The following is an 18,061-nucleotide window of genomic DNA, read 5'->3' on the forward strand; positions in this document are numbered from 1 at the left end:
CAGCCCTTCAAGTCTGCTCCACCATTCATTATGATCATGGCTGATCATCTATAGCCTGCTCCCCCTTTCTCCCCATATCCTTTGATCCCTTTCACCCCAAGAGCTATATCTAACTCCTTCTTGAAAACATACAATGTTTTGGTCTCAACTACTTTCTGTGGTAATGAGTTCCACAGGCTTACCACTCTCTGGGTGAAGAGATTTCTCCTCATCTCAGTCCTAAATGGTTTACTCCATATCCTCAGACTGTGACACCTGGTTCTGGACTCCCCCACCATCGGGAACATCCTTCCTGCATCTACCCTGTCTAGTCCTGTTAGAATTTTATAGGTTCCTATGAGATCCCCCCTCATTCTCCTGAACTCCAGCGAATATAATCCTAAACAACTCAATCTCTCCTCATATGTCAGTCCCGCCATCCCAGGAATCAGTCGGGTAAACCTTCGCTGCACTCCCTCTATAGCAAGTACATCCTTCTTTAGATAAGGAGACCAAAACTGCACACAGTATTCCAGGTGTGGTCTCACCAGAGCCCTGTACAATTACAGCAAGACATCCCTGTTCCTGTACTCGAATCCTCTGGCTATGAAGGCCAACATACCATTTGTCTTCTTTACCACTTGCTGCACCTGCATGCTTACCTTCAGCGACTGGTGTACAAGGATACCCAGGTCTCGTTGCACATTCCCCTCTCTCAATTTATAGCCATTCAGATAATCTGCCTTCCTGTTTTTGCTACCAAAATGAATAACTTCACATTTATCCACATTATACTGCATCTGCCATGCATTCGCCCACTCACTCAGCTTGTCCAAATCATATTGAAGCATCTCTGCATCTTCCTCACAGCTCACCCTCCCACCCAGCTTTGTGTCATCTACGAATTTGGAGATATTACATTTAGTTCCCTCATCTAAATCATTAATATATATTATGAATAACTGGGGTCCCAGCACCGATCCCTGCGGTATCACACTAGTCACTGCCTGCCATTCGGAAAAAGACCCTTTTATTTCTACTCTTTGTTTCCTGTCTGCCAACCAGTTTTCTGTCCATCTCAATACAGGACATCCAATCCCATGCGCTTTAATTTTACACGCCAATCTCTTATGTGGGACTTTGTCGAAAGCCTTCTGAAAGTCCAAATAAACCACATCTACTGGATCCCCCTCATCAACTCTACTAGTTACATCCTCAAAAAATTTTAGTAGATTTGTCAAGCATAATTTCCCTTTCATAAATCCATGCGGACTCTGTTCAATTCTGCCACTGTTTTCTACGTGCTCAGCTATTAAATCTTTTATAATGGATTATAGAATTTTCCCCACTACTGATGTCAGGCTGACTGGTCTATAATTCTCTGTTTTCTCTCTGCCTCCCTTTTTAAATAGTGGGGTTACATTAGCTACCCTCCAATCTTTAGGAACTGTTCTAGAGTCGATAGAATCTCAGAAAGTGTCCACCAATGCATCCACTGTTTCCAGGGCTACTTCCTTAAGTACTCTGGGATGTAGATTATCAGGCCCTGAGGATTTATTGACCTTCAATCCCATCAATTTCCCCAAAACCATTTCCCTGCTAATACTGGTTTCTTTCAGTTCCTCCCTCTCACTAAACCCTGTGTTCCCCAACATTTCTGGAATGTTATTAGTGTCCTCCTTTGTGAAGACAGAACCAAAGTTGGCATTTAGTTGGTCAGCCATTTCTTTGTTCCCCATTATGAATTCTCCTGTTTCTGACTGTCTTCATTTGTCTTCAGCAATTTTTTTCTCTTCACATACCTATAGAAACTTTTACAGTCAGTTTTAATGTTCCCTGCAAGCTTACTGTCGTACTCTATTTTCCCTTTCTTAGCCAATCCCTTGGTCCTCCTTTGCTGAAATCTAACCTGCTCCCAATCCTCAATTCTGTTGTTTTTTTCTGGCCAATTTGTATGCCTCTTCCTTGCATCTAATCCTATCTCTAATTTCCCTTGTAAGCCATGGTTTGTCCACCTTTCCTGTTTTACTTTTGCGCCAGACAGGAATAAACAATTGTTGCGGTTCACCCATGCGCTCTTTGAATGTTTGCCATTTCCTATCTACTGTCATCCCTTTAAGTAATGTTTTCTAATCCATCATAGCCAACTCACGCCTCATACCATTATAGTTTCTTTTATTAAGATTCAGGATCCAAGTCTCAGAATCAGCTATGTCATTCTCCATCTTGATGAAGCATTCTATTGTATTATGGTCGCTCATCCCCAAGGGGCCTCACACAACTAGATTGCCAATTATTCTTTTCTCGTTACACAATACCCAGTCTAGGATGGCCTGTTCTCTAGTTGGTTCCTCAATGTGTTGGTCCAGAAAAACATCCTGTATACACTCCAGGAATTCCTCCTCTATGGTATTGTTACTAATTTGATTTGCCCAGTCTATATGCAGATTAACGTCACCCATAATTACAGATGTTCCTTTGTTACATGCATCCCTAATTTCCTGTTTAATGCCATTCCCAACATCACCACTACAGTTTGGAGGTCTATATACAACCCTCACTAACGTTTTTTGCCCCTTAGTGTTTCTCAGCTCTACCCATACAGATTCCACATCGTCGGAGCTAATATCTTTCCTCACTATTGAGTTAATTTCCTCTTTAACCAGCAATGCAACTCCACCGCCTTTTCCTTTTTGTCTGTCCTTCCTAAATACTGAATACCCCTGGATGTTCAGTTCCCATCCCTGGTCACCCTGCAGCCATGTCTCCGTAATCCCGACTATGTCATAGCTGTTTACATCTATTTGTGTGGTTAATTCATCCACTTTATTGCGAATGCTCCTCGCATTAAGGCACAAAGCCTAAAGGCTTGTCTTTTTAACATTACTTGTCCCATTCCCTCTCTTTTTCACTGAGGCCGTGTTTGATTCTTGTCCTTGATTTCTCTGACTATCACTTTTCTTATTCCACTTTCTGTCTTTTGTTCTTGTCTTTGATTCTCCTTCCTCTGACTCCTTGCATAGGTTCCCATCCCCCTGCCATTTTAGTTTAAACTCTCCCCAGCCACTCTAGCAAATGTTTCCCCTAGGACATCAGTCCCGGTCCTGCCCAGGTGTAACCTGTCCAGTTTGTTCTGGTCCCACCTCCCCCAGAACCAGCCCCAATGTCCCAGGAATCTGAAACCCTTCCCTTCACACCATCTCTTCAGCCACGTATTCATCCAACATATCCTGCTATTTCTACTCTGACTGGCACGTGGCACTGGTAGTAATCCTGAGATCACTACCTTTGAGGATGGCTGCTTCAAATTCACAACTTTTCTCAGTACAGAGCTGGTCTCAGGACATCAACCCCCACATAACCACCCAACTCAACTAAACAAATCTCCCTTAAATATCTGTTTCCCCTTTCATCCGAGACTCCATTGTCTTAACCACCTCTTTTTGAACTCAACTTCAAGTCCCTTTAAACTCCCTTTGAAATTTAGCAGCTGAAACGTCAAGTCCTTGCCTATCACCGAATGCAAATTTTAAAACCCAACTTATTTACTTGTAATTCCAACTTCACCATAGCCTCTCATTACAAATGCATGCATCGAGCACCTTTACCTTTCATCTCCCAGTTCCCACAGACAAGCTGTCTTTACTAACTATCCCCCACTTTAATTACCAGTGGGCACCCACAGCCTTCTTTCTAGAATACCACCATATTCCCAAAAATATTTAAAAGGGTGTCATCCATCTTCACAACAGTGAAAAGTTTCTACATAGCCTTTGTAGTTATCTAACGTTTCAGAGTCTTTCAGGTCAGATACAAAATATGCTTCTTAAGCTTTCTTAGACAAAGGGCAGAATTTTGCCCTTGATCGGTGGGCGGGCGGGCCCCATCGGCTCAGCAGCAGGCTGGCAGCTGGTCGCCGCCGCTGAAACAGGCCCTGTCGCCATTTTAAGTGGGCCGCCCGACGGGAAGCGCTATGCGTTTCCTGTGCAGGCGGGGGGAAGGATTCCCCAACTATCAGAGTGCTGCCTGAGAGGGAGCGCTGACAGTGTTTGAAACTTTAAAAATAGAAAAATAAAAAAATTATTGACATGCCCTCCCTCATGTGACAATGTCACACAAGATGGGACATGTTAATAAATATCACAGAAACTTTATTAAACTTTTTTAAAACAGACATGAAACCTCATCCCGCCAGTGGATGAGGTTTCATGTTTATTCGGAAGCCCCCTGGGGCTCCTGGTCTACCCACCTGCCTTAAGGTTGGATGGGCAGGGCCTTTAATTGGTTTAACTACCCTGTCAATGGTCTCAATTGGCCATTGACAGGTCGGCAGGCAGACAGTTGATCACGCTTTTCCCCCCGCCTTCCTGAAAATTTAAATGGGGTGGGGTAACGTCGGGGGTTCCCCCTGTGTCATTTTTGCGTCGGCGAGGAGGCCCCGCCCCCAGCTCACCGACGGAAGAATTCTGCCCAAAGTCACAATTCCTTAAACCTTGGCCCGTAACTTCCGAGCTCCCCAGTGTCAGATTTTCAGGGTACCCCAAAGATGTGCTAGGGAATCCCTCTGGGAATTTCCCAGGTAAGGGTTTGCACGGCAATTGCCCAGAAGTGCACCCTTCCTCTGGACAAGTGTACTGCACTGAGAAGCATCTGAAAATGCGGTTTAAGTTGTAAACTTCGGTGGGCTCTGCCAGGGTTATACCAGTAGCTACTCAGAAAAGTTAGAAGAATTAAACCCCCACCCACCAAACTCCCCATGGACCTCCGACCTCTCCTCCCAGTCAGACCTGCGACTTCCACACCCCCAACCTCCAGTACCCCACAGCCCACCTCCCACCACCCGGACCTCCAACCGGCCCCCAAATCCTATTCGCTACCCTTAAACACTTACCTTCTCCCTGACCTGTCAGTTTCCCTGGCCCTTTAAACTTGCCTGCTTTACGGCAGCCAGTGTCATAAAAAAAGGGGGTGCAGCCTCCTTGAATCCGCTGGAACTAGACTTTGCTGGGACCTGCGAGGAGCCTTTCAATGCAGGCCCCAAGCAGCTCCGGCAAACGGAAGTGTCAATGTAATTTTCAAGACCAGGTGAATGTGCATTTGTTTCTTCTAATTCCTGTGGGCCAGCGCTTCCCAACACTAGTCGGAAGTTATGGCTCCTTGCATTTAATAATTTGCTAAAAATTGCTGAAAAATACCTTTGCCGCTTCTTAGCCATGTTGTTACAGTTCATTTAAAAATTCATTGGTGAAAGTTGTAATTGGCCCCTTGTTTTTACAGCTCCAAACGAGCTTCCAACAAACCTCTTCTTCTCGCCCTATCAGTATAACCTTCTATTCCTTTCTCAATAATGCGTGCAACCTTGCTTTTCCTTAATGCATCTATGCTATTCGCCTCAACTATTCCTTTGTGGTAGCAAGTTCCGCATTCTAACCATTCTAAAATTTCTCCTGAATTCCTTATTGAATTTTTTAATGACACTATTTATGACACCTGGATTTGGCCTCACAAGTGGAAACATCATCTTTCTGTCTATGGTATCAAACCTCTTCATAATTTTAAAAGACACCTGTCAGGTTCTGGCACTCCCCCTCTGAGCCTTCTCATTTCTAGAGAAAAAGCCCGAGCTTGTTCTGCCTTTCCCAATGAGTATAACCTTTTTGGTTCTGATATGAATTTTGTAAATCTTTTATGCACTTTCTTCAATACTCCTTTCCCCTTGTTATAATTTGGAGATGAGACTGCGCACAATACTTGAAGGGTCTAACCAAGCATAGACAGAAGGCCTTTGCACTCTGCATTGTTAAAGGTTGGGGTTGATTGACTTTAGCTAAAAGCCTGAAATAAAATTTAAGCATCAACAAATTTGCAATCCAAAGTTGAAATCTGCTTCTGTCTTGAGTTGATTCTGCCAAAGTAGCTGAGAACATTAAGTGCAAATGCTACACAGACAGCAGTAACCTTGGTATTTAAGCACTTTTAAATCAGGAGTTGTTTAATGTCCAAGTACTTAGAAACTCGATTTCTTCTGCCCCTTCCTCAGGAAAAGCGAAATCATTTTGGACTCGAGTACAAGCCACTGGAAGTGTTAATGGTGTCTTTGAGCAAATCAATGATGTTTTAAACTGCCTGAAACAGAAAATCACAGATGGTTCAGCAAACGATCAAGGTAAGAAATCTGGTGGCATGATGAGTTAGTTTTTCCCCAAATGTCTTCCAATTTTTCAATCTGTTTCCACCTCTATAAGCAATGAGGCCTGTTAAACTGCCATTTTTTGTGGATAGCAGCTTGCAACTTCAGTATGGTAAAGTGGTTATTGCATTCTAAGAAAAAAAGAACTTGAATTTAGGTAAAATGTCGTTTATGTCCTTGGGATATCCCAAAGCATTTGTATGTGTTTTGGAAGCTACCCCTTGGACATCCAAATGATGTGGCAAGCCCAATGAAGCTATGCTTAATTGAGCATAATTTTGATTCCACTAAATGTTCTGCTAAACATTGTACCCTGGTAGTGAAATTGCTAGGAGATCAATGTATAATTGTAGCTTTGTGCATGGGCTTCCATTCTGTGGACCTGGCGTGTAACTAATATAATGCTGAGAGTGATCATCAGCCAGTAATGCAGCAGTTTTTACAGTAAGTTTTTAAGAATTGTTAGCATGCAGTAAATAATACGGTTCAGCTTGGGTCACATGCTAAATAATACAAGAATATGTTTGTTTTCAATGGCAGATTGCTTTCTTTAATCAGATATGAGAAAACTCCTCAATCATTGGCATGAGCGCTGTCATGTGCTGTGTGATGGCCCATGTGCTTATTTTGGGATGATCCCTTTAAGAGCTAGATTTCTCTGAAAGGGGATTCTGGTATAGCAACTGGCTTCCAGTAACTGATTATGTGACCAAGTTGCCTGGGAGATAAACAACAGAAATAAGGTCAACCAGAAGTTAATTATAGTGATAGGTAGGTTCTTGGAAGTGGTTCTGTTTTGCAAGCAGCTTAGTTGAGAACAAGCTAAATGCAGGGAACATCTCTTTCCAGCAGAGTTGGAATAGTTGAAATTCTGTGTGTGCTGGCTAAAAGGGTTTAAAAAAAACTTGATAACCGAGGGACTCTACTATCCATGAGTTGAACTTCAGAGGTAGTCAAGAAGAGAGAAAGAGAGAGATTGCAAGACTCCAGAGTTAAAGAATATTAGAACCTGAAGAGTTCTGACCCAAGGTGGCTACGCTCAAGATGCTAGTGATGCTTGTGTGGAATGGGAGTCTACAACCTTGGGATGGTTGGAGAATTGAAGGGACAGCCTTGATGGGGGTAAGCAGAAGGCCCAAAAAATCTCAACACTTACATGAAGCTTTGAAACAGTCCTTGGACTAAGTGGTTATCTTCCAGGAATCTTCCAATTTCTGTTAACTGTCTGACTTGAGTTATTGGGGGTGTAAGTCAAATAGGTGTGGAAGGAAATTTGAGTTAAGTTCAGTTTAGATTGTAAGTAACTGTGTTCATTGTACTTTTAATATCTTTAACATATCTCACTATTTAAGATGATGTAGTTGTTGTTATTTGTGTTCAGCACCATTCACGACTCCTCACGTACTGAAGCAGTCCATGTCCAAATTCAGCAAGACCTGGACAATATCCAGGCTTGGACTGACAAGTATCAAGTAACATTAGCACCACACAAGTGCCAGGCAATGACCATCTCCAACAAGAGAGAATCTAGCCATTGCCCCTTGACAGTCAATGGCATTACCATTACTGAATCCCTCACTATCAACATCCTGGGGGTTAACATTGACAAGAAACTGAACTGAACTAGCCATATAAATACTGTGGCTACAAGAGCTGGTCAGAGGCTCAGAATCCTGCGACGAGTAACTCACCTCCTGCCTCCCCAAAATCTGTCCACAAGGCACAAGTCAGGAGTGTGATGGAATATTCTCCGCTTGCCGAGGTGAGTGTAGCTCCAACAACATTCAAGAAGCTTGACACCATCCAGGACAAAGCAGCCCACTTGATTGGCACCACACCCACAAACATTCACTCCCTCCATCAACGACACACAGTGGTAGCAGTGTGCCCGCTCTACAAGATACACTGCAGGAACTCACCAAGCCTCCTTAGACAGCACCTTCCAAACCCGTGACCTCTACCACCTAGAAGGACAAGAGCAGCAGACACATGGGGACATCACCACCTGGAAGTTCCCCTCCAACCTACTCACCATCCTGGCTTGGAAATATACTGCCATTCTTTCACTGTTGCTGGGTCAAAATCCTGGAACTCCCTTCCTAACAGCACTGTGGGTGCACCTACATCACATGGGCTGCAGCAGTTCAAAAAGGCAGCTCACCACCACCTTCTCAAGGGCAGTTAGAGATTGTCATTAAATGCTGGCCTAGTCAGTGATGCTCATATCCCATTAACGAAATTTTAAAAATTAGTGCAATAAAGCTTCTTTGTTTTAAACCATGAACCTTGTGGCTTCGTTCTTTTAGTAAATACCTGGGTTTTTGGATTCTGAAAAAAAATAAACCTGTCACTGGTCTCTACTGAGATCATACCAGCCGCTTTAGATTATGCCAGAATATAGCATGCTTGTCAGGCTGTTAATGAATTGTTATCATTGAGATCAAAGCCTTAAATAAGATTATTCTTGGCTTTTTACAATTCTTCATCTAGTGACATTCTGGCACAATTCAGTGATGAATGATTTGCAGAGTAGTGGTCTGCAGCTTATAATGCAACATTAAAAACTGTGAAATTTGATCAATTTTATTGTTTTTATTCTGTTATGCAGTTGTTTCACACAACTACAATGAATTTGTAGGAAGACGGCCAAATTGAAATTATTCCTTTTACTCTGTCTTAATCAATCTCTGTGATATTTGTATCCTACAACAGCAACAATTTGTGTTTATACAATGTGTTTAGCATAATAAAATGTCCCGAGATGCTTCTGAGAGACAGTATAAAACAAAATGTGACACTGAGCCAAGTAAACAAGCACTAGAACAGATGACCAAAAACTTGTAGGTGCAGTTACCTGAGCCATGTATTTTTGTTTATTTTAATTGAGCTTAGTAAGTGTTTTGATAACTTTTGTCATTTGTGTATCATTTAACATCATCTGTTCTCAAAAGTCTGACTGGACAATTTTCCGCTCATTCCTGAATGTACATGGGTATGAAGTAATTAATTATAACTCAATTTCTTTGTCTCAGATCATTTTAATAGGAAAATCTTTTTTTTTCTTTACTATGTGTATGTTGGACAGCCTTTTGTTTCTTCAAATATTCTCAGTTGTCTTGTTTTTCTTATTCACTGAACTTATCATTGCTTTCTCCCCTTTAGCAATGTGCATTTAAAGAACAACGCAGAGCTTTAGAGATTAAAGTTATGGAGAGCGTACTTAAGCAATTATATAGCATTACATACAAGCATAGATTCTCCAGGATGATATGAGTGTTGAGAAGCCATAGTTATAAGGACTAATCTGAGATACTGCTGCTAAGTTTAATGATGTTCTTAAAATGGTTTTTTGACAGGGCAAATGGAGAGGGGCTATTTTTACTGTTTGGGGAGTTAGTATTGAGAGGCCATCAGCGGAAAGAAGTTAGGAAAAAATTACTTACGCAAGAATTCTTTATCACAGAGAGTAGCAGAGGCAGAGATTATTTGTACCTTCTAAGGAGAAAATGTTTGAAGTAGAGGAAGTTACAGGGCTATAGGGAGGGAGCAGTGCACTGAGGTTGGCTCACTCCAGCAAATGGCTGATACAAAAACAATGCACCAAATCACATTTTCCTGTGCTGTAAACATATATAGTTCATTCCATTCACAATGTCATGGAAGTATGTCAAGCCTCACTGTTTTTTCAGCACTGAGCCCCATTAGCACACTTGGGCGTATTTATTTCCTGCATTTCACTCTGTATAACCAATTAATTTTCAACAGCATTTAGCTGGGTAAACACAATTTCAGTTTAATTTGTAACCTTTGAACTGTGCTGCTTTGCAAGTTGAAACCCTTAATTTTTAGGAAGTGTGAAAGTTAGCATCACTTCCTGATAGCTAATCATAGAGTGACATTGATGGCTATGCTTGGATCAGTCCCTGAAATCTCCCAACTGAAAGTGTGGCCATGAATAAGTAGGAGTGGGATTTGGGGAGAAAATTTGTTTTGAAAATGTTGAATTCTTGTTTTAAGACCTTTTTCCCCTCACAAACTCTGTAAAGTAGCAAACTAGAATAGATATTCAAAGTTCAGTTGTATTTCAGAGTTTGTCATTCCTGTTCTTTTGGAACATCATTATAGTTTCTTGAATTGCTGAGTAAAATTAAGACTCTGCTTCCTTTTTGACACAAGGACTTCAATTTCACCATGTGTCCATTGGGGATAGAAGGTTGCTGCATGAACATCTTTGTTACTCTGAGTAAATTGAAGAGATTCTTCTGGTTATTTGTCGTCTTAGTCTGTTCAAAAACGTGTTTATTTCTTGCAGAATATTTGAAGGCTTTTATTTTGCTCAACAAAGCAGGAATCCAGAACTCCTCACTTGCATTTGATACACCAGGTAGAGGCCAAACTCTTAATTTTCTTCTACTTCATTGGTATTAAATTGAGGTAAGCAGTAAAGTCCCAGTATCATGCAGGAAAAGCAATGGGGTGCTGTGATTATCAGAGCATTTCATTTTAGATTTCTAGCATTTTGCACTTTTTCTGTATGTGGGGGGAATATACATCCCAAATATCCCCTGTTTGTGTGTGTAAAAAAAGAGACTTGGATTTATTTAGTTCCTTTCACAACCTCAGGACAATTGACAAAGTTCTATCTAAGGCATTGTACTTTTTGAAGTGTTGTCACCGTTGTAATGTAGTAAATGTGGTCAATTTCCACACATGCTTCCACTAAAATATAAATGATCAAATGGATTCTCTTGATGGTTACTTTGGTTGAGGTATAAATATTGGCTAGGACTTTGGGGAGAACTCCCCTGGTGCTCATTGGAATAGTGCTATCGGATCTTTTACATCCACCTGAGAAGACAGTTACCAGAGTCCTCCGACATTGCAGCACTCCTCAATATTGTACTGAAGCAAGTGCTGAAGTCTCTGGGGTGAGATTGGGACCCACAACCTTCTGATTCACTGGGCCAAGGCTAATAACCTCTCAATGTGTGCGCTTACACACCCACATGTGCTGCATACACAGTCAAAATTATGATGATACAAATACAAAAGCTATCAAAAATTCCTCTTTTTAACGTGGAAGGAAGTCTCTTGGCTGTGAGAACTAAAAGGTGTTTCATAAATTCCTTTCAACGGTACATCGATATTAAGATTTATTGCTCAGTATTCCTTATTAATACTATACACCTTCTTATACACAGAAAATGAAGAGAAATTTCAACATGACAGTGAAGAGATTTCCGAAAATGTTGTGGCTTCTGAAGAAATGGAAGCACAGTCCATATCAAACAGTTCCCTGTTTAAGTATGCAACATTTATTTCAAATGTTATGACTTCACAATTTGAGTCCTTACTTTGTGACTGCTCACCTTGGATCAGATTTATTTGTGTGATTATATATGTGCTGTGGTTTGAATTTAGGAGAATAGTTGAAGACTTGTAGTTCTCCCCCATTCATTCTGTTTTTCTGCTTCTGCTTCTTAGGTTTGATTTTTTTTGTGCACAGTTTCAGAATACAAAAGATGAATTGAATTGAAGCCTGACGCTAACATTTTAAAATTCTGCATCATGCTTTTAATCATTTTTATATTTCAGCTTCTGTGGATTTTCTTTCTATATTTTCTGTACATGAACTAGTAGTTGTCCCATGGCATTGAGTTGAATAATATGCAGTTTTCTACTATGAGGCTTAATTCTATGTAATGCATAAATCATTAATCTGATAAAATGAAGTGTTTCAGCCAACTTGGTCTTTTAAAACTGCAGTGTCTTAACTGTTTTAAATGGGCAGATACTGAAGTCAGTCACAGATTAACCAGGATAAGATGAGGGAGTTTTGTTGATTGGCAGCTGCTTGTGAAATTCTGATGGCTGCTCAGAAACTAATAGTTTAAAAGTATTTTTTCTTTCTTTTTAATAAACTTTTGACATTATGGAGTGTGGTAGGTGGATGCACCCCAGTCAGTTAACAACAGGAAGGAAAAATTGATAGCTGCATTTGCTGAGTGAAAATTAGGTACAAGAGTGTATGCTTAACAAAATAAAAGATAAATCTCAGCAAACTCTGTTCCATGCTTACTAACTTAGTCTTTTACTTACGCGCCGTACTTAGAATTTTTCTTCTAATTTATTGTTAGTTGTAAAAAAAAATACATCCACACATGTATGTCAGGGACTAGAATGAAGTGACTACTTAAATTATCAGAGTCGACTGTCTTAATATGGCAGGCTGGGACAGCGGGGGGGGGATGCAGCAGAATTGTAGAGTGCCTGAGGAGATCAAGGAAGGCCTGTTGACATGACATGTGTGCTGGCCACCTCACAGACACACAGCAGAGAGCTGTAATCAATATATCTATTTATTCACTTATGTAACGCACCTTTGGTGAACTAGAGGTGGAGATTGGAGCCACTCGAGACCTATCTTCATCTCCTGCTGAAAGACGTGCAGAACCAAGTCTTTCTAGACTTGGCAGGGGAGGAGGGTATTTCAGGAAATCACACAAGTTGACAACTTTTTTTCTCAAAGCCAATAAAAATGAGTTGAGATTTTAAATGTTTGGAGGTTTTGTCAGTGGAAAAGTTTGCTTTTAACTCTGTCAATTAACTATCATTCATTTGACAATCAATGCTCTGTCCTGGATCACACTAATGCTTTGAACATTGAATAATGTGTGGTGATCAAATTGTAGCATAGACTATAGCTTGAAACTGCAATCTTTCAGTGAATGAACAGTTTAAAAGTATAAATAGCTCAAAAAGCTTGCAGCATTAATGGAGATGAATGAGAGCAAACTGCAGAGTGGTGTATAAAATACTGAACTGAAGAGGGTAGTGTCACAAAACTATAATTTTCATAATATTGTGGTTTATTGTAAAGTAGGTTTATGGGTGTGAGTGTATATGGTTCTGTGTGTGATTTAATTAAATTAGTCAGGCTGCAAACTTGAAATTATCAAAAGAAGTTAGGGATAAAAGGCATGTGAAATGCTAATGAGTAAACACGGATGACGTCTTAGCATGTAGGGTGTGAAGGAAATTTGCATTTTTAGATAAGTGAAGGAGTTGTTTGGGTTTCAAAGGGATGGTAGGATGTTTACAACTAGCAAGATAAGCAAGGCCAATCAGTATGTTTATTTTTCTCAAAAGGTACTGACCATATTGGCAACATGAAAGATTTTTATACTTTGAGAAAAGTACATTTCTAAAGACATATAGAACAATAGAATTTACAGTTTAAAGAGAGAGAAACATATATAAAGAAGGGAGGAAGGTGATGTTATATAAGAACTACAAGGAGTGTGTAAAACAGCCTTGGGGAAGCCTCCAGTCATGTTTGCAAAAGTCTGCTGTATGTCCGTTAACTAGTTGGAGAAAAGCCTATGGAATTCCACTGTCAAGTGGGTGCTGTGGTAAATGTGCTGGCTTGCTATTTAAATTACATCCACCTGCCAGTTGGGGGGGACATTGCAGCTTCTCAATTGGCAAGAGGGCATGGTGACTATCTGGCAAGTTTACATAGCATTTTCTATTATATGTGTGTACATATAAATTTTAGAATAAAAATATATAAAAATAGGATATAATTTTAGAATGCAACTAGCTTTTGTATTTCCATATACTCCAAACAATAGCATTTTCTGTGCTTTAAAATCTGGAGTCTCCTTTTATGTGAACAAATATCCTGTTGACTGTAACTGTTGAAAGTGTTCCTCCTGAAGTTTCGTAACATTCACCAGTCCTGTATAATTTGTAAGTGGTTCATTTATAACCACCATTGCAAATTTATTTCAACAGTCATGTGCACTGTACGAAGTTCCATCGCTGCTCGAGTTACATATGGTCATTCCCCAGTGTAATAGGATGATTAAATAGAACTTTTTTCTTCTCTAGTCAAACATCTGTGATTAAAAGCCTGCCTACCTCAGCCACCTGCCGATCCCCTATGGAGGGACTCATCCACCCTAGCCTTCCTGATCAGTTGACTTTCCAGCAGCACAGGTGCAGTGGGTTGTGTATCGCAAAAGTGACACCTCCAACTCCTGATCATTTCAAAGGGGAAAATCCACTGAGAATTCCTATACTCTGCCAGTTTCAAAGACGACATGGAAAATTACATTGGAATACTGAGGTCTTGGAGCCTCCCCATGTTTCTTACAAAGCTCCATGTGGGAGAGGTTTGCGGAATTTCAAGGAAGTGCGTGATTACATTTTTGAAACTCAGTGTGACTTTCTGCTATTGGACTTTTTCTCTTTCAACACATACGTGCAGCTTTCAAGGACAGTTCCTTGCAAGAACCCAGTTATTTATGAAGCCGACATAAGCCATGGCATAGAACCTGTGCCAATCCCTCTGTACAATGCGATTGATGTCTCCAAACCACAATATTTTAAATATAGGAAAACACGGTTGCCTCGTGGATATCTTATTAGCAGTTCAGCAGAGATGTTCCTACAGAAATGCAACTGCACAGATGGCTGCAGTGACAAGTTAGTATTTTTTTTGTATAAATTCTCTTGATGAGTAAATAATATTGCAAGAATTTCCACACTTGGGATTACCCCATCCTGTTCTACCAGAAATGACTATTAATAAGCAAGGCACAGCACCAGAATATCTTTTTTTTGCCAAAAGCAAAATACTGCATGTGGTTTAATTTTAAAATGCTGGAGCCGTGTAGCAGGTCAGATAGCATCTATGGAGAGAGAAGCATAGTTAATTGATGAAAGATCATTAATCTGAAATTTTAATTCTGCTCTCTTCACAGATGCTACCTGACCTGCTAAATGCTTCCAACGCTTCTTAATTTTGTTCTTTAAGCTTTTTGATCAGTGTTTTAAAATAAATTTCATTCAATATTCAGGTTCGCAGACCGAAAGAACCCACAAACCACAATGAGATGCATGGTCGAATAATATATTAGTGATGTTGGTTGAAAGATAAATATTGGCCACAACTCTAAGAGAACTTCCTTGCGCTTCAACAAATAGTGCCATAAAATCTTTTACATCTCCCTGAACAAATCTGATGTTGCATCCAGGATCTACACTTCAGACAAGTGCACTCCCTCAGAACTGCACTGCATAATCAGCTGAGATTATATACTCAAGTGTTTGGAGTGGGTCTTTAACACACACATTTCTGATTTAGGTGAGAGATTTTGAAGTTGGGGAGGCTGACTGGAGGGATCGCAAGAGTTTCTCTGGCAAATTAATTTCTTCAAACATGTTATGTTAAAAATGCTGAAGAGTCCAAAAAGCATTGACTACGTTCTGTTGTAAGAGACTATTTGCTAAAGTGAAATGTCATGGAACTTTAGGCAAATTATTGATCTGGTTAAGAAATTGGCTGAGCAACAGGCGACAGAGAAGGAATAATCAGCAAATACTGCATTTAGCAAAATGTGACTTGTGTCCCACGAGGATCTGTGTTGGGGCTTTCACCTTTTATGAATGATTTAGATAATGGGATAGAACTGCAAACCCAAATTTGATGATAACGCAAAGCTAGGTGGTATTGTAAGAAGTGTAGATGGAAGTGTAAAATTGTAAAGAGTTATTGATGGATTAAGTAAATGGGCAAAACTATGGCAAATGGATTTCAATGTAAGTAATTGTGAGACACTCCACTTCAGACCTCTAAGTTATAGAACTGGGTGCTTTCCAAATGGTGAAAAGCCAGAAACATGGTGCAGGGGGTGGTTCAAAGAGACCGGGTGCATAGATCATGAAAATGCCCAACTGGGCTCACTATTTAGCAGCTGAGAGGGGTTTCTCTGTCCTGAAAGGAAAACAGAAACCTAAATGGCAAGTGACTCGGTGATAGTCTGTCCCAGCGGAAGAGGGTGGGGGTGTGGTTGGTTAGCAGCTCACAATAACCCCCACAGCATTGAAGCATATCAGATCCTGAGGGGATTTGACAAGGTGGATGCTGAGAGGATGTTTCCCCTTATGGGAGAGATGAGAACTAGGGGACACCGTTTAAGATTGAAATGAGAATTATTTTTCTCTGAGAGTCATTGGTCTGTGGAACTCTGTTCCCAGAAAGCAGCGGAGGCTGTGTCTTTTAATTTATTCAAGGCAAAGTTGGACAGATTTTTGATGGGCAAAGGGATCAAGGGCTTTGGGGGGAAGGCAAGGGAGTCGAGGGCTGTTGGGGCCAGGCAAGGGGGTCGAGTTGAGACCACAACCAGATCAGCCATGATCTTATTGAATAGCGGAGCAGGCTGAAAGGGCTGTTTGGCTGCCTCCTTCTAAGTTCTATGTTCCTATGTTGTAAAATGTCATGAACAGGTACAGAAAATAATCAAAAAGGCTAATGGAACGCTGGTCTTTATATCTGGAAGAGTACAATACAAGAGGGGTAGAAGTTATGTACAAAGCCCTGGTTAGACCACGGTGAAAGAAGTTCTAGGCACCACACTTTAGGAAGGACATTTTGGCCTAGGAGGAAGTGCAGCGTAAGATTACCAAAATGATCCCTGGACTCCGAGGGTAAAACTACGAGGAGGAATTACGCAAAGTAGAAATAAAAACAGAAAATGTTGGAAAATCTCAGCAGGTCTGGCAGCATCTGTGGAGAGAGAAAGAGTTAACATTTCGAGTTTGTATGACTTCAAAGCTAAAGAGAAGTAGAAATGTGATGAATTTTATACTGTTTAAGAGGGGCTGAAGCTGGTGGAGCAAAATAGAAGGTCAGTGACAGATGGGAGCTCAGAGAGTGACAAAAGATGTCATGGACACAAGACAAAGGGATTGCCAATGATAATGGTAAAGACCAAAGAAGGTGCTAATAGTGGCATAAAGGTAAGCTAGCAGAACAAGGGTCAGTGCCCTGTGAAAGCACAAGAAAGAAACAAGTGACAGATGGCTCTGTGCAGGATGGGTAGGTGTTGGGTGGGGGGGGGGGGGGAAGGTTAAAAAAAAAGGGATTTAAAAATTAAGTTTAAAAAAAATTGGATTAAGAAAGGGGTACAGATGAAGGAGAGATTTCATGGTCTGAAGTTGTTGAACTCAATGTTAAGTCCAGAAGGCTGTGAAGTGCCTAATCGGAAGATGAGATGCTGTTCCTCCAGTTTACATTGGGCTTCACTGGAACATTGCAGCAGGCCAAGGACGGGTATGAGAGCAAGATGATGTGTTGAAATGGCAAGCAACAGGAAGGTCTGGGTCATGTTTCACCTGAAAGGAGTGTTTGGGGCTTTGGACGGTGAGGAGGGAGGAGGTAAAGGGGCAGGTGTTGCACCTTTTGTGATTGTATAGGAAATGCCTGGTGAAGGGGATGAGGAGTTGGTGGTAATGGAGGAGTGGACCAGAGTGTCCTGGAGGGAACGGACCCTACAGAATACTGATGAAGATGTTGAGGGTAGTGGTGGCATCATGCTGGAGTTGGTGGAAATGGCAGAGGATAATCCTTTGAATGCGGAGGCTGGTGGGGTGAAGAATGGGATGGAGTCCTTCCAGGAAGTAGGGTGTGAAGAACTGTTGTCAAGGTAGCTGTGCAAGTCAGTGGAATTGTAATGAATATTGGTAGACAGTCTATCCCTGGATTAGGAGCCAGAGAGGTCAAGGAAGGGAACAGAAGTGTCAGTGATGACCATGTGAAGGCGAGAGAGGGATTGAAATTGGAAACAAAATCGATAAATTTTTCCAGGCCCAAACAAGAGCATGAAGCAACACTGATACAGTCATCGATGTACAGCAAGAAGAGCTGTGGGAGGGGGCCCAAGCATGACTGGAACAAGGAATGTTCCGCAGATCCCAAAACAGGATGGGCATAACTGGGGCCAATGCAGGTACCCATAGCCGCACCTTTTATTTGGAGGAAGTGAGGCAAGTTAAAGGAGAAAATGTTCAGTGGGTGAACAAGTTCAGCCAGACGGAGGAAAGTGA

The 18,061-nt window shown here is 41.1% G+C and overlaps 1 protein-coding gene across 1 annotated transcript in view; it reads left to right on the top strand.

Moving 5' to 3' along the window:
* The window catches only part of phf11 (PHD finger protein 11), a 167,913-nt gene that overhangs the window by 50,654 nt on the left and 99,198 nt on the right, over positions 1-18,061 (top strand). The window contains exons 11-14 of the mRNA XM_041210924.1: positions 6,020-6,145; positions 10,482-10,553; positions 11,371-11,473; positions 14,063-14,659. Coding sequence (XP_041066858.1) covers positions 6,020-6,145; positions 10,482-10,553; positions 11,371-11,473; positions 14,063-14,659 — 898 coding nt within the window. The remainder of the gene's footprint in view (positions 1-6,019; positions 6,146-10,481; positions 10,554-11,370; positions 11,474-14,062; positions 14,660-18,061) is intronic.

Source organism: Carcharodon carcharias, chromosome 18 (genome assembly GCF_017639515.1).
Source record: "Carcharodon carcharias isolate sCarCar2 chromosome 18, sCarCar2.pri, whole genome shotgun sequence".
NCBI classification, from domain to species: domain Eukaryota; kingdom Metazoa; phylum Chordata; class Chondrichthyes; order Lamniformes; family Lamnidae; genus Carcharodon; species Carcharodon carcharias.